This window comes from Elephas maximus, chromosome 3, assembly GCF_024166365.1.
Source record: "Elephas maximus indicus isolate mEleMax1 chromosome 3, mEleMax1 primary haplotype, whole genome shotgun sequence".
NCBI lineage: Eukaryota > Metazoa > Chordata > Mammalia > Proboscidea > Elephantidae > Elephas > Elephas maximus.
The window spans coordinates 192,874,123-192,889,247 of record NC_064821.1 but is presented as its reverse complement, the minus strand read 5'-3'; the positions used below and the strand labels follow the sequence as shown (position 1 = coordinate 192,889,247).

Below are 15,125 nucleotides of genomic sequence, written 5' to 3'. Positions count from 1 at the left end.
ACTACGCCACCAGGGCAAGATAATGTTCGGTGAAACGTTTTCCTAAACAGCTACAGTCCATAACTATTTTCTCAAAGCTTAATGCTATTAACTACCTATATAAAAAAAACAGTTCCAAGACCCCACATGTACAGAGTAGAACAGCTCCAAAGCAGGCTGCCAGGCAGCTTTGCGTTAACCTTTTTCGGCCACCCGGGGACTTAAACTACTTCCTTAAGAATGCTTGAAATGCCTACATTCAGGCCACACCCCAGACCAATTCAGTGAGAATCTCTAGGCATTCCAAGGCCCACCCAAAGAACCTCCCAAGATGGCAGGAAACTTGTGCACAGTGAGTACACAGGTATGCCTGAGCCCTTTGGCCAAAAAGGGACAGCCTCTTCTCTCTGCCCTCAAGCACCCTTCAAACACTGGGACTAGGTTAAAGGCAGCATCCAGGACTGTAGAAAATAGTTCATGATGTTTTAGTGAGATAAGACTGTCCCTACATAACCTCTACCCCAGACCAGCAGTTACAGTGAAATATATTTCAGTAGCTGTTTGACAGCAAGTCTGCTCAAAGTAGATTAAAAACCAGTTAACCTGAATGTTGAAATAAACCTCATTATCAACAAAGAGATGAGCTTCATTATCTAACTGAAGAGCAGGTAATTAGAACAATGATATTGAATGGGATGCTCATCATGGGTTGGGGCGGGGAGGGGGCGGTGGGACGACTTAAAATTAGAGAACTAGAGTATAAAAACTTCCTCTTTAATCAGGGGTTTTAACATGGAACAGGTTTCTTGAATAAAATGGCAAGTTTCCAATACAGCGAAACACAAATCCACAATCACCATACATACAATACCCGGCAGGAAAAAAACGAAACAGCAAGTTTACACAATTCCTGTAACTGAGCCCCATGGTCTTATTCTCAGATGCTTACTCCATCTTCCGGGGTCACACGCAGCTGAGATTGTAGCCCACGGAGCACTCATCTGGCTGGGCTGTGGTGGCTCTGCTCAAGAAGCAAAGCAGTCACCAGCACATTCAAACAGTGTATTGAACATCCTTTAAATATCAAAGTGAGAAACAAGAAGGCAACATTAACCAGTAAGGACAGCTGTGCACAGCTTAAGGCACAAAAGTGGCTCGCTAGCTTCATTTCTTTGGCTTCTTGGGTAGTGGCCGCCGGAACAGCAAGATGTGAGGTTCTGAAAAGAGTGAGTGAAATCTGAGAGACAAGCTCACACCATTCTATGCACAGGCTATAGTTTATCCCAGCCCATCCCACTCCAACCTCCGAGCTATCACCCACTCAGATCTTTATAACTAATTTAAGATTTAAGCATATGGCCTCAGAAGCAGACCCAGAAGTCTGGCCTGTCTGCCAACTACAGAATTGTTAATATCAGTTCGTTTACTATGTTTGTACAGCCCTGGAGTGTCCTTTATTAGTTTTGCCTGGCAGCCGGGTGTCTGGTGTCTTATCACGAAATATACTTTCCTTGGCTTATCTGGAACACATCCAAGAACTGGCTTTCTGATGGAGAATGAAGCAGGGGCTACAACCTCTACCAGGATATATCAGGCCTTAAAAAGAGTACTCTCTGGCTGAGTTAAAGATTAAAGGGGGCTTTCAGTGACAGGCTGGCTCTAAACTCCCCAGATACTTTAATTTTTATTTTTGGTCACTCCAGTTTTTCTAGATGGCTGGTGGGAAAAAGGTCAGTAAATCGTCCCTCCCCCCACTTCTTTGGGTTGTGGAATCTTACTCCCTCCATGTAGCAGTCTTGTATGGTTGCTTTCAGCCACACCACTAACCTGGTTCATGGATCATATAATGGACCCATCCCTGACTCTGCTGAACACCAAGATTCCTCCATTCAGATTCAGACATCAAATGGGTTTTAGGGACCAGCTTGGCTATATCCTTGGGCAACATGACATGCCTGTAACAGAAACAAGGGGAGAAAGGGAATTTGTCAGTACTGGGTACAGTCTGTTAAATAAAATAGCATACAAAGCCAAGAGAGTAAAGAAAAGAGAAACTAGTTTTTCACGTCAGGGAGTTTATACAATCTTATTGTGGGGTTAAACGCATTACTGTCAAGTGGATTCTGACTCTTAGCAACCCTATAGAACAGAGTAGAACTGCCCCATTGGGTTTCCAAGGAGCAACTGGTGGATTCGAACTGCCGACCTTTTGTTTAGCAGCCAAGCTCTTAACCACTGTGCCACCAGGGCTTATACTGTGGGCTAGAGACAGCTATAAATACAGACCAAGTTATGTAAATCCTCACAAAAGTACACTAAAAAGTACAAATTAATGAATAATTCAAATGAGCGAGCACTCTTGAGACATTGTCAGGGAGCTTATAATCGTCTAGCTGTTAACTGAGTTCTGAAAGGATTGGCAAGAAAGTGAAGTCATTTTGTGGAAAGGCCTACATGGACTGCTGGGTGGAAGGGCCACTGAAAGGATGAAAAGGACATGTCTTAATTCTTGAAAATCTAGCCCAAATCTCATTTTCCTAACTCTGAAGGGATGTGTCATGACACTTCTTTTGGGAAACTTCACACCTTCCTAAGCAAGGATAAGTCTCTCTTCATTGCAAAAAATTACTCTGATTCTGAATTGGGCTAACCTGGACAGACTTCATGCTCAATGCAAATGTACTAAATGCTCCCTCTCAGTTATTAACAGGTTTTCTCCAGACATAGTTCTAGCCTAAAGGTCTGAAAATAGCTTACATTCTAACAAGCTCTGGGCACAACGTTTGGCTTCAGTGCATAATGAAACAAACGACAAATAGATAACCTCTTAAACCAAAACACCACTGCCGAGCTCATTGTTCTCTCTTCCAGGGGATGAAACTAGTGACTCCCCCCTAACTCTGCCAAGATGTTATAAGCATACAGTTTTAGTTCGTTTAGTTCAGATGTAGAGGAAAACAGCTGAGGAAAAGAAAGTTAATTGAGTCCAAGAAGGGCCTGGGTCTTTTCCCAAGGACCTGGCATGGAGATGTGTCTTTTTTATCTACGAACACACTCCAGAGCACCCTGTGGCCTTCACTAGGCTGGGTGTAGAGACAAGAAAAGCAAGTTTCCATTTTATGTTCTACAATTGCGGAGACAAGACGCAAACTAGGAAGTTGTCTTAAGTATTACAATTAATAAAGATTAGGAGAATGTCAAGTTGTAGAATCCTCTACTTTCCCTCATTTTCCAATCTAGAATTATGGACTTAGAATTTATCCAATGCAAACTCTGCATCCAACTCAGGGATTCCTTTTTCACCACCCTTGGTAGATGGCTATCCAGTTATCTTTTAAAACAATTTTGGTCAGAGCTGTTTTCTCCATCCTTCCTTGAACCTCATCTCAGGCAGTTTCCTCCAAGAAGCTCTCTCAGATCTTTCCCCTTAGCAGGTTTAATGTGCTCCCATCACACCCTGTAACATCTCCACCATAGCATTTATCACCTTTCTGGAGTCTGTTAGTATCTTTAAGACTTTTCGTTGAAAGCTGAGACCATGTCTTATTCTTGCACCTTGGCAGAACACCTGAAAACTATAAGCCCTCCATAATTGATTCATGAATAGATGCCCTTCAAATATTTGAAGCCATCTATCAGATCCATCGTAAGTTTTTTCTCAGTGTTCCTGGCCAGTTTTTTTCCCACTCCTGTTCCTAGCAGCGCCCTTCCTAAAATAAGCCGGACAGCCACGCCCGCAGCACTCGGTCTCTCCTCGCACGGAGGACACGAGGAAAATTCCAGCTTTGCCTTTGCCACCTTCTCCCGGTAGGCTCTAGGGTCCTATGGTATTCTTATGATAGTAATCGCAAGGCAAGTTCAACTTGCCAGCAGCTGCGAGAAAGATTCAGAAATCCGCACGGGTGAAGGCAGTCAGCACTCTAACCACGCCCATCTATGCTCAACAGAGGGCTTATTCCAAATTTTCAACCAATTTGTCTTTTTCAGAGAGCGTCCCACCCCTCGCGCATGCTCTCTACGCCTCACCCGGCTCAAACCCACCCCGTACATCTCTCGCGCATGCGCCAATTCTGTCGCCTCAGTCCTCATTACTAACTCGTGCCCTCACTTGACAAGGTTCACAACTTCGTTAAGGCCCCCGCGCCGGCACTAACCGGTACTCGAACTCCTCGTCATCGTATTTGTCCGAGTAGTAGATTTGTTTGTGCGACATAATCGCTCAGCCTGAGGGACTTCAGACCCGCGCCGCCAACCTCCAAACAACTCCCAGCAGCACGCGCTCCCACCCCCTTTGGCCTCGCTTTCAAACACACCGCCCACACTTCTTATTGGTCCCTTTTGTTCAAGGCGGGACAGCTCCACCTTCAAGCCTCCGATTGGCTTAAATTTACTACTACTAGGGTCCTTATTGGAGGGTAGGTCCTACGTTTCTCAAGAACGAGTTTGGGTCAAAAATAGGCCTCTTATTGGCTACCACTGCTCCTGTGCGCGTTCTCGCGCTACCATTGGCTGACTCGAGAAAGTGGGACGGGTGAAGGAGGGACGGTGAGGTAGAGGGTCAGGGGTTAGTGAGACCGGAAGTGAGAGCAATAAAGTTTCTCCAGGGAGGCCGGGTCCGGGGAGAAAGTTGGAGAGGGAACCTAAGGAGGCAGTGGCGTAATCCGGAACCAAACAGGCCCGCGGTGCGGTGCGGAGACTCCATGCAGCCCTGGTGAGTCTTGACGTTTTTTCTGTTTAGGTGATCCACATCTCCACCCCGGAACCCCTCTCCCGGGACCCCACTTCCGGTCTTCATTGTTAAGTCCCGCCCCTTGCGACCCCCTCCGCGGAAGTTCCACCTCCCAGCTCCAGGGGGCTCCCTGAACCGTGATTTTTTTTTTTATTTATTGTTCCTGACGCTACCCAGTCGTCCATCTTTCCTGGAAGTCCCACCCCTAGACATGCTTCCAAACCCTACTACGAGAAACCCTTCGTTAATGCTTCCAAGTCGCCGAAGCTCCGCCTTCTTGCGACGGTTTTCCGCTAACTCCTGTCTGTCAAGAAGCCTGTCCCCCAAAAGGGCCAAGCCAACCCTCGCGCTTCAAAGAACTATTCGAGAATCCGTTGAAGCCACGCCTCTGTAGAAGCCCCGCCCCTCTAGAAGCCCCGCCCTTTCCTTAATCTAAGTCTGATCGTCCAGAAGCCTCTCCTCATAGAAATTTCCCTTGCTCGCGTCCTAGGGGCCACGCCCCCGCTGGGGCTTTATCCTTGTCATCACCTCTGAAGTTTTGTCTTCAATTCTAGAAGTCTCACGTGCTTACACTTCCCGGTCCGTCTTTCAGGTCCTTGGACTCAGTTCTCCTGCGCTCTCATGCTCCACCGGGTGGGAAGTCACAGTTCCCATCTCTGGCCCTGAAAAGTGGGAGAATAGAGGCACCGTTTTCCTTTCCCTTACCCCCCTTCCTAGAGTGGACCGGCTTGAAGTGGGCTGGACTTGGGGTTTGGCACGAGACTGGTAGAGAGACTTGCTCATAGATTCCCAGCCCTATTCCCTCCATTGCCAGCCCACTTCCCAGGACCGAGTCCACCCCAGAAACAGCTGCAAGTCGTACCTGTACCGCAGGAGTTGGGTAGGGCCGTGGATTCGTTAGTGTGTGGCATGTGCTTGTGACAGGAGCCAAAATTTTCTATCACCAGACAGAACGGTGGTTTGGAGCAGGGATGGGGAGCAGTGTCCTATTTTGCGGTTTGATTTTTTTCTAAGGGACTCCTCAGTCTTCCCTTCCCCCAAACCAGAGTTCTTGCCTGGGCATTCCTCCTGGCTCCGCTTGCCCAGCCTTCCCTACTGGAAACATTCCTGAGGCTTTCGCCATTTCCTGCTACTTCCCGCTCCTCTTGCCTCCTCCCTGCTGGGCTGAGAAGCCAGGCACAGCTCCTTCCCCACACCCAATCACCGGGACTCCCAGTAGGCAATCTCCTTTCTCCCTATGCAAATTTAGAGTTAAACTTCCTCTTTCTTTTCTTCCAACTGCCCATACCTGTTGGTCACTCCCTGCCTCTGGATACTGCAGACTCCACAGAACGGCCATCTCTAAAGATTAGGGTTAAGTGCTATGGCTGCTAACCAAAAGGTCAGCAGTTAGAATCCACCAGGCGCTCCCTGGAAGCTCTATGGGGCAGTTCTGCTCTGTCCTATAGGGTTGCTATGAGTTGGAATTGACTCGACGGCAACGGGTTTGGTGTGTGTTTGTGTTTTGGGGGGGTGTGAGGCTGTGGCAGAATCCTTTCCTCATTCTCCGTTTGCCTGAGAGCTGAGGCCTTAGGAAATGAAGTGATAGAATTCCTTTTCAGGAGTGGTGGATGGAGTGATGAGCTCTTCTGGGATGAAGACTAAGGGGAGGTGAAAGCGTTTAGCACAATATATAACACGTTTTAAGTGCTGGTACTGTTATCACTGTAATCATACGATTATTCCCTTCTTTTTATTCTCTGAAGTAAATTGAAAAAAAAATAGGGTAATTCTGAGGTGATCCTGGGGGTATGTGTATCTTTTTGTTTTTGGCCACTTTCTAACTTCCTCTGTGATCCCCTCAAGCACAGCTGTGACAGGAAGCTGTGGGTGGAAGGGATGGGCTCGGGATTGTTCCCTGTGTCCGGCCTCAGCCCATCTTCTCCTGGCATCCCTTTCTCCTGTATTTATTAACATAGATCTGTCTTCTGTTCTCTCTATCCCTTTGTAGCTTGGAGGCCCCACTTCTCTTGGAGAGCTGCCACACTCTCCCACCTCCCCCAGCCAGACTCCTTCCCTGGTGTTAGGGACACTGTGCTCCATGGTGGACACCTGGGCATTCCCAGTCACCACTGCAAGAGGAAGAGTATGAGTATACCTGGCAGGACTGGGGAGTTGACTTTAGAGTTAGTACCCAGGCCATCCGCTTCTCAGCTTTGACAGCTTGCTTTGCTAACTTGTGCCTGTGGAAAAGCAGCCAGAACAGTGCCTGGCTGTGGGCTGCTGCTCTTTGCCATGGTGGGTGCCTTGCATAGGGAAGAAGCCGCAGCCAACCTGTCCTCTTGCTCCAGCTCTTGCCTTGTGGCTCCCTGATGCACCACCGAGGTTGGACTTCCTCCTTACTTTACCAGCTTCGCCCTTCGTCTTGGCCCCTCTCTACATCCACTGGGACCACTTCCTTCCCTTCCCCATCTCCCTACCTCCAGTCCACAGCTGTTGTGGCAGAGGATGCTAATGGCTCCGGCTCCCTAGGTCCACAGCCCCACTGTGTGTTAGTGAAGGGCGAGGTGGCCTGGGCTGGAAGATGGGGAAATTTGAGTGTTCGACCAGGACAGGAAAGAAAGTGCTGAGCTCAGGGATCCCCTCCCTTTTCCACCCCCAGCTGTCTCTGTTTCCTCCCTCATTGCTCCCCACCCCCCCCCCCGCCCACCTCTCCCTTTCCTGGTTTCCTGCTTCCCCCCTGGCCTGCCCATGTCCGGTTTGGACTGATCCAGACCTCCTCTTATCTCCCTCCTTTCCTTCCCTCTATCCTTCCCTTCAACGCCCACCTTACTCCTCCCCAGATAGCTGGTTGGTTGTTTGGAGGTGGGGGAAGAGGGACGTCGCTGTCCCTAACCCAGCAAGGGTTCTAGGTTGGGTTGGCAGTGGGGGATCAGCCCCTCAGAGCCTGTGAGTCAGCACTGTCCTTGGGATTGGTCTCTCCCCTCAGCTCTCCGCCCCTGAGGAGGAGCTAGGCAGCTCTGGGTCCAGCCTGTTCTCCTCTCGCCAGAGAAGAGGCTCCATGCTGGGCGGAGATGGGCCCTGAAACTGTTTGGGGCTGAGCTGGGGGAGCTGAAGCTACCTGTCTCTCTCCCTCCTCAGGACTCCTGAGACCCCTGGGCTATAGAGTTCCGACCAGGCTAAGGGCCTGGGGATGCCTCCTGCCTGGCCCCCTTGCCCTGACTGGCAGGGGGGCCGGGCTGGGCAGCAGCACCCCTCTCACCCCAGCCATGGATCTCCTTCCCCCCAAGCCCAAGTACAACCCACTTCGGAATGAGTCTCTGTCATCGCTGGAGGAGGGGGCTTCAGGGTCCACGCCCCCGGAGGAGCTGCCTTCCCCATCAGCCTCATCCTTAGGGCCCATCCTGCCACCTCTGCCTGGGGACGACAGTCCCACTACCCTGTGCTCCTTCTTCCCCCGGATGAGCAACCTGAAACTGGCCAACCCAGTTGGGGGGCGACCAGGGCCAAGAGGGGAGCCAGGAAGGGCAGCCGAGGATGGGGAGGGGATCGCAGGGGCAGCCATGCTGGACTCAGGCCCCCTGCACCTCCTCCAGGACATGAACAAGCTGAGTGGAGGCGGCGGGCGCAGGACTCGGGTGGAAGGGGGCCAGCTGGGGGGCGAGGAGTGGACCCGCCACGGGAGCTTTGTCAATAAGCCCACGCGGGGCTGGCTGCATCCCAACGAGAAAGTCATGGGACCCGGGGTTTCCTACTTGGTTCGGGTGAGTGAACATCCTCCCTTCCACTCCTTCCCAGACCCTCTTCCAGTTCCTCTGCTCACTCCAACTTTGCTGCTATCTCTTTCCCTAACAACCCCCTCCTTGAGGACTGTGTTCCTGTGTTCCATTTCCTTTCTTAAGCCTTTCTCCAATTCTGTAGCCCCTTCCCTTCCAGTTTTGCCTGGGCCCCCTTCCTTCTTGACTCCCCCACCCCCCACCCTGCCATGCTTAGTACAATGCCCAGCACATGGTAGGCCCTTAGGAAGTGTTGGAATGTGTTACTTCTTGATTCTCCCCTCCAGTCTCCTCCCCCTTTTTGGAGATGTCACTAGATTGTCTCCACCCCACCCAGTGCCTGTCACTCCCCTCCAAATTCTCTTCCTCATGCCTGAGGTCTACCTAGCTTCCCTTTCTTTCTATCCTCATTCCCCTGTTGTCTTGCACGTTGTGGGTTGTAGCCATGGTCAGTGGGCAGAACTTGCACATCTTTACTTCCCTCAGGGACCATGTAGGGAGAAGTCCTAGGGTCCTTTGTGAAGGGGTTGATGGGAGGCAGCTGACTCGTTATTCCCCTCTCCCTTCTGTCCTTCCCCTCAGTACATGGGCTGTGTGGAGGTGCTGCAGTCCATGCGTGCCCTGGACTTCAACACCCGGACTCAGGTCACCAGGTCAGTGGGGGTGGCGGCGGATTGTGGGTGCCCTGGGAAAGGGGAGAAGGGAAGTGGATCACGTGGTTGTGGTCTAGAGGTGGCTTATTTTGGGTGGTAAAGGGGATTGAGAGAAGGGAGCAAGTTGTATGAATGAGAAGGGAAACTGTGGTCCTGACCCTCCTTACCTGTCCAGCCCTGGGAGTTGTGTGGGAGGTGGCAGAAGCAGCTAGCAGGTGGAGCTTGAGTGGAAAATGGGGGCAGATTGAAAGTTGCTGCTGCCTTTGGGAAGGGACCAGGACATTTAGTGGCCGGAAGGAGGTGGGGCTATACCCATTGAGGCCCTAACCCAATCAGCCAGGAAGCGGCCTCTCAGTGTCATCAAATATTAAAGGCCCTTAATTCAATCTGCCACAACAAAGAGCCTGGAGTGCCCCTGGAGTCTGGCCTGGCCTTCCCCTCCCCCAGCCCTGTGGTAGCCCCAGCAGAGTGGGAGGCAGGCTCTGGGTCTGAGTACCCTTCTTTCCCCAGGGAGGCCATCAGTCTGGTGTGTGAGGCTGTGCCGGGTGCTAAGGGGGCAACAAGGAGGAGAAAGGTACCTGGGGCTGATGGGGCTACGGATGCTGCTGGGAGATGTGGAGGGGCAGGAGGAAGGCAGATGGGCATGTGGGGAGAAAGCCAAAAGGCAGAAGTGTGGTTTCCTGTTGTTGGGAACCCTCAGCTTCTGAATCCCCTTCCCTAGCCCTGTAGCCGTCCACTCAGCTCCATCCTGGGGAGGAGTAACCTGAAATTTGCTGGAATGCCAATCACTCTCACAGTCTCCACCAGCAGCCTTAACCTCATGGCAGCTGACTGCAAACAGGTTGGTATGGTGAGGCAGGGGGACCAGAAACACTGATGGGGGGCTAAACGGAAATCTGGTTATGAAGGCAAAAAACAAGGAGAGAGGGCAGCAGGACAGTAGGGATGAGGAAATTATGAGAACAATGGGGTATGAAGCCAGGAGGGTGGGTGGGCTAGGGTTGGGGGCACCCAGGTGGACCCTGGGGCTGTCTGACACATGTCATTCCCTTCCTTCTCCATCCCCTCCCCTAACCCTCAGATCATTGCCAACCACCACATGCAATCCATCTCGTTTGCATCCGGCGGAGACCCGGTGAGTTGAGCAGACAGCAAAGGTGGTGGGAGAAGAATAAGGGGCTAGGGATTGGGAAGACACTGGCCAGAGATGTGAGGATGGTAGTACTGAGGGGATATCTGAAAAGGACTGGGTCTTAGGGGTCAGGAGTGAGGTGGGGGTATAAAACTTCCCCAACTGTCCTCTTTTGACTGTCCACCCAGGACACAGCTGAATATGTCGCCTACGTTGCCAAAGACCCCGTGAATCAGAGAGGTGAGGCGTGGTGGGGAGCAATGGGTGGGGCTCACTATCCATGAGGTAGGTGAGCAGGACTGGGGTCTTCTTTCCCTGCTGGGAGATAAGCAGGGGCTCCTGCTGGGGATCATGGGAGCTCTTGTCCACGCCTCCCCCGGCAACCCCCACCTCAGAGCTCACTGACAGCCTCTGCTATGCCCCCAGCCTGCCACATCTTGGAGTGTCCTGAAGGGCTTGCTCAGGATGTCATCAGCACCATTGGCCAGGCCTTTGAGTTGCGCTTCAAACAGTACCTCAGGAATCCACCCAAGCTAGTCACTCCCCACGACAGGTAAGTAGGTGAGGAGGGAGTGGGGCAGCTCTTGGGCCCCAGAGCCTAGTTGGGAAAGTAGGTCTGTTGTTCCCACACTTGAGCTTGAGAGGTTCAGGGAAGGAAATACCTGTATGCCCCTGCTTCCCACTTCCTGCGATTCTTAAGTTTCCTGTGGCCCATCAGGAAAGGCTTTTGAGGCCCTGCCTGCTGCAGGGCCAGCTCTTCCTCGTTTGTCCTCAATGGAGCTGTATTCCCAGACCTCCAGCCTGTACCTCTGTCCCTGGCTAGATGGGCCCTTCTAGTCCCAGCCTCTTCATTTCTGGCCCATCCCTCTTTCTTGCCCATTTCTCTGTCCTGCATTCTGCCTTTTCCTGCCCCTAGGAGAATTTGGGTGAGGGAGGCTGTCTTCTTCCTGATGTTCCTTTCCCAACTCAGGCCTTGAGGGATAAACAGTGGAGTCAGTAGGTACTGAGTATTTTGAGGAGGCTAAAAGATTCTGTGATTCCCCCACCTCCCCCTACCTAGTGGTTCCCTTCCCTGCCTTGGGAGATTGCTTTAAATCCCACCTTCACCACCTTTTAGTTGTATGACCTTAGACAGATTTTTTTTTTCACCTCTCTCTCATTTTCCTCATCTATAAAATCGAGGAAGGAAATACCTACCTTACAGGGTTGTCAGGAGGAGGAAACGGTCATGTATATAAAACACCCAGCCTGAGGCCTAATATGTAATAAGTGCCCAGTAAGCGGCTGCTGTTTAGTTCCTCCCCTTCCATCCTCCCGCCCCACCCACACGTTCACACTCGCACTCCTTCCTGTTCCTCAGGATGGCTGGCTTTGATGGCTCAGCTTGGGATGAGGAGGAGGAAGAGCCACCTGACCATCAGTACTATAATGACTTCCCGGGGAAGGAACCCCCTCTTGGGGGGGTGGTGGACATGAGGCTTCGGGAAGGAGCCACCCCAGGGGCTGCTCGGCCCACTCCGCCTGGTGGCCAGACCCCCAGCCACTTGGGGGCTACCTTGGTGAGTTGCTTAGATGGAGGTAGGCTGGGTCCAGGATGGGAGTGGTCTGGCTAGAGCTTCTGGTTTTACCTTATTTTTGTCCCTGCAGCCTGTGGGTCAGCCTGTCGGGGGGGAACCTGAAGTCCGCAAACAGATGCCACCTCTGCAACCTTGCCCAGGTATGAAGGGAGCTGAGATGGGCAGAGCCAGAGGCGCAGGAGGCTGGGCTTTAGTCACTGTAAACCTTCCCTTTCCTTAGCAGGTAGAGAGCTCTTTGATGATCCCTCCTATGTCAACGTCCAGAACTTAGACAAGGTCCGGCAAGCAGGGGGCGGGGGCGGGCCCCCCAATCCTGCCATCAATGGCAGTGCACCCCGGGACCTCTTTGACATGAGTGAGTGCTCCTTTCTCTTTTATGCATCCCCATCTTCCTTCGTGGTTCCTCTTCTCCCACCCATCTGTCTGCTCTTTCCTTCCCGGTCTCCGCTCCCCTAATGTCCGGGTCCTGGGAGTGTGTGGTGCCAGCTGCCTCTCCTAGCCCTTTTTCTATACCCTCAGAGCCCTTTGAAGATGCCCTTCGGGTGCCTCCACCTCCCCAGTTGATGTCCATGGCTGAGCAGCTCCGAGAGGAGCCCTGGTTCCACGGGAAGCTGAGCCGGCGGGAGGCTGAGGCACTGCTGCAGCTCAACGGGGACTTCCTGGTGCGGGAGAGCACAACCACACCCGGCCAGTATGTGCTCACCGGCTTGCAGAGTGGTCAGCCCAAGCACTTGCTACTGGTGGACCCTGAGGGTGTGGTGAGTGTGATGGAGAGCTGGGGGGGGGGCTGGGGGGGTGCAGAAAGGAAGGTCCAGTATCCTCCAGTGCAGCTCTGTTCCTTCAGTCATTGCTTCCTAGACTTTCCCTGCTGAGTATCTCTATACGAGCCTCTCCTGTTCTTCAACGAGCCTGGTGTTCCCTCTCCGGCAGCTTAGGGTTCCCTCCCTTCTCCCATCTCTGAACCTGAGCTATGCTCCCTCCACCCTGAATATTAAGCCCAGCAGAGCTAGAAGGGGCTTTAGTGTTCATCTCACTTGCACCCTTCTTTTGATGAGAAAACCACCTTGGAGCGGTTGTGAAGCCCAATGTCAGATGGTTACAGGCTAGACCCCTAGTCTCCTCTTTCAAGACAAGCCAGGGTCCCCCCAGCTACCCCAGACTCAAGGCTCAGACCAGTATCCTTCTTTTTCCTGTCTATACTGGCTCACTGTCCCTCACAATTTTGGTCTCTTTGCCACAGTAATCTCAGCTTCCTTCCCACATCTTTTTTTGCATTGTGTTATCTCCCTGCAAGACATGCCAGCTTCCTCCAGGACAAGGAAGGGACTCTTGGGCAGATGTCCCCTCTGCCTTATCCCAGTTCACTGTCCTACCCATTCCCAGGCATCTCTAGCTTCTTTTTAGAGAAGCCTTGGTGATTGGGCTGATGTCTCCACTCCCCTGCCATCTTTTTCTCTTTCCTCAACCTTCTTGAATATTCTGGCTTCCTTGATTTGGGGGCTGAGGTCTTACTTGACTCTTCACCTGAATTGACCCTCTCCCTCTGCCTGCCCAGGTTCGGACAAAGGATCATCGTTTCGAGAGTGTCAGTCATCTCATCAGCTACCACATGGACAATCACTTGCCCATCATCTCTGCGGGCAGCGAACTGTGTCTACAGCAGCCTGTGGAGCGGAAACTGTGATCCATCCAAATGCTGTCTCCAGAAGATGCTCTCCAGCCCTTGCACCCTATTCTCTGACTCTCAGGATCTCTCGTTCTGTGGGCTTGGCCTCAATGTAGGAGCTGGGCTCAGCATCCAGCTGAGAGGGTTTGAGTCAGGAGACTGGGGTAGAATCCAGGTTCTCCCCAAACCTCACCAAAGTATTAATGTACAGAGTGGTCCCCTTACCTAGGCCTTGCCTGTGCCAACCAAATACCCCCTTCCCCAAGAAGGGGGGTGCTTGAGGCCTGGGCAGTGCCTCCTTGTAATGGAAAATGTCCTGTGCTGTTAAGCCCAGTGGAGCTATCACCCTTCCAGGAAAGGGGGAATGAGTCAAACCTCTGGTCTACCCCTGGGCTTAGGGCACCCCCCAGATCCCTCACAGCCCTCCCTCCCCCCAGTGTTTTAACTTTGTGCCTTTGACCATCTTCTAGGTCTAAAGATATTTTATGCAAAGAGTTCTCCTTGGGCCCCTGAGGTCAAGGACAAGGGTCCTGACACCTTCTTGGCTTCTAGGACCCTGTCCTCTCCTTGCTCAGCACTCCCTCCAGTTTGGGTTGGGAGAACAGAGGCAGGAGGGGCAGCTGTCCCCTCTCTCAGGGGATATGCAACCCTTATAGAGACTGTTCCAGAGCCCCCTCCCGGCCGGGGGGGAGATGGACCCCTCCCTTGCTCAGTGCCTCCTGGCCGGGGCCCCTCACAGGAGGGGTCTGTATATACATTTCGTAAGCCCTGTCCCCTCCATGTTGCATGCAAGTTATACTCTACAGCCAAAGTGTAGCCCTTCCTCCTGTAGCCTCTGTCCTGCTTCCCCTGCTGGGGCCGGGCAGGTGGAGGGGAGACTGAGTCTGGGCCTCCTGGACACTTAACTCTCTCGGGAGGAGTCTGTGGAGGAGGAAGCGGGCATCCAGACTCTAAAGCAGTAGACAATCTCCAAATACCATCTTCAGATTTGGAACTGCTTTTATTTTTTATTTTATACGCAGATATTTTAGGGCTGTAGATTTACTTACCTAATTTTGTTTTACGTGGCTTATTCTTGAGCACAAAATGATTATCGTCGATTACGTTTATATAATCACCTCTTTGACTTTTCAAAGCCCTTCTAAAACTATCGGCATTTTCCTCACCCTAGACAGTGAGGTAATTGGGACCGGCAGCATAATCTTTTTAACAGGAGACCTGAGGTAGAGAAAAGTGGATTTAAGATCTAGAACTAGAGAATCTTGGGCCTCTTACCGCTGAGGCTGGGCGGCAGAAGTCTGGCTGATTAAGTGTTGAAGTTTCACGAAGGGGAACGTGGAAACCTGCAGTTAATTTATTGCGAACCTTCTACATGCCCGACCCTGCTCTAGGCCTGGTGTGGCCACAAAGAAGCCGGCCCTGCTCTTTCTTTAGGCCTTGCGGATAAGGGAGAGTTGGCTGACTCTTCGCCTCCTTGTTTTGTCTGTTGTTTTCACGGGTCTCACCTTATACCAAAGGGAAATCATTAAAGTCCGTATTTCTTCTACCTTGGCGTCTTCTCAGTCCCTCTCTCAGGCCTCTGTTCGCTGGGGGCCCACGGCGGCCGGAGGAGAGGTGGGTGCGGACGGCCCCGG

The 15,125-nt window shown here is 52.0% G+C and overlaps 2 protein-coding genes across 4 annotated transcripts; one reads left to right on the top strand and one right to left on the bottom strand.

Moving 5' to 3' along the window:
* Positions 1-752: 752 nt before the first annotated feature.
* On the bottom strand, positions 753-4,267 carry CKS1B (CDC28 protein kinase regulatory subunit 1B). Its single transcript, XM_049876017.1, has 3 exons — positions 4,134-4,267; positions 1,807-1,934; positions 753-1,196 (listed from the first exon to the last, which is right to left on the bottom strand). The coding sequence occupies exons 1-3, from the start codon at positions 4,190-4,192 to the stop codon at positions 1,144-1,146; spliced, it is 240 nt and encodes a 79-aa protein (XP_049731974.1). The 5' UTR covers positions 4,193-4,267; the 3' UTR covers positions 753-1,143.
* Positions 4,268-4,531: 264 nt separating this feature from the next.
* SHC1 (SHC adaptor protein 1) lies at positions 4,532-15,038 on the top strand. 3 transcript variants are annotated; one of them, XM_049880658.1, is made up of 13 exons: positions 4,532-4,690; positions 8,284-8,451; positions 9,046-9,116; positions 9,627-9,690; positions 9,838-9,957; positions 10,198-10,251; positions 10,437-10,488; positions 10,675-10,801; positions 11,609-11,807; positions 11,896-11,965; positions 12,046-12,180; positions 12,345-12,583; positions 13,381-15,035. In XM_049880658.1, the coding sequence occupies exons 2-13, from the start codon at positions 8,287-8,289 to the stop codon at positions 13,507-13,509; spliced, it is 1,425 nt and encodes a 474-aa protein (XP_049736615.1). In that variant the 5' UTR covers positions 4,532-4,690; positions 8,284-8,286; the 3' UTR covers positions 13,510-15,035. The 3 variants fall into 3 exon arrangements, with proteins under 3 accessions (XP_049736615.1, XP_049736614.1, XP_049736613.1); XM_049880657.1 differs by lacking the exon at positions 4,532-4,690 and having other exon boundaries at positions 7,418-8,451; positions 12,049-12,180; positions 13,381-15,038; XM_049880656.1 differs by lacking the exon at positions 4,532-4,690 and having other exon boundaries at positions 7,419-8,451; positions 13,381-15,038.
* The last annotated feature ends 87 nt before the right edge of the window (positions 15,039-15,125 follow it).

Excerpts from the sequence above, each read along its gene's own strand:
- CKS1B (XM_049876017.1), bottom strand. The coding sequence starts at position 4,192 with ATGTCGCACAAACAAATCTACTACTCGGACAAATACGATGACGAGGAG. Across the intron at positions 1,935-4,133 it reads GACGAGGAGTTCGAGTACCG|GCATGTCATGTTGCCCAAGG; the intron begins GTTAGTGCCGGC and ends TTTCTGTTACAG. Across the intron at positions 1,197-1,806 it reads TTATATGATCCATGAACCAG|AACCTCACATCTTGCTGTTC; the intron begins GTTAGTGGTGTG and ends CACTCTTTTCAG.
- SHC1 (XM_049880656.1), top strand. The coding sequence starts at position 7,957 with ATGGATCTCCTTCCCCCCAAGCCCAAGTACAACCCACTTCGGAATGAG. Across the intron at positions 9,691-9,837 it reads GGGCAACAAGGAGGAGAAAG|CCCTGTAGCCGTCCACTCAG; the intron begins GTACCTGGGGCT and ends CCCCTTCCCTAG. Across the intron at positions 10,802-11,608 it reads CTAGTCACTCCCCACGACAG|GATGGCTGGCTTTGATGGCT; the intron begins GTAAGTAGGTGA and ends CCTGTTCCTCAG.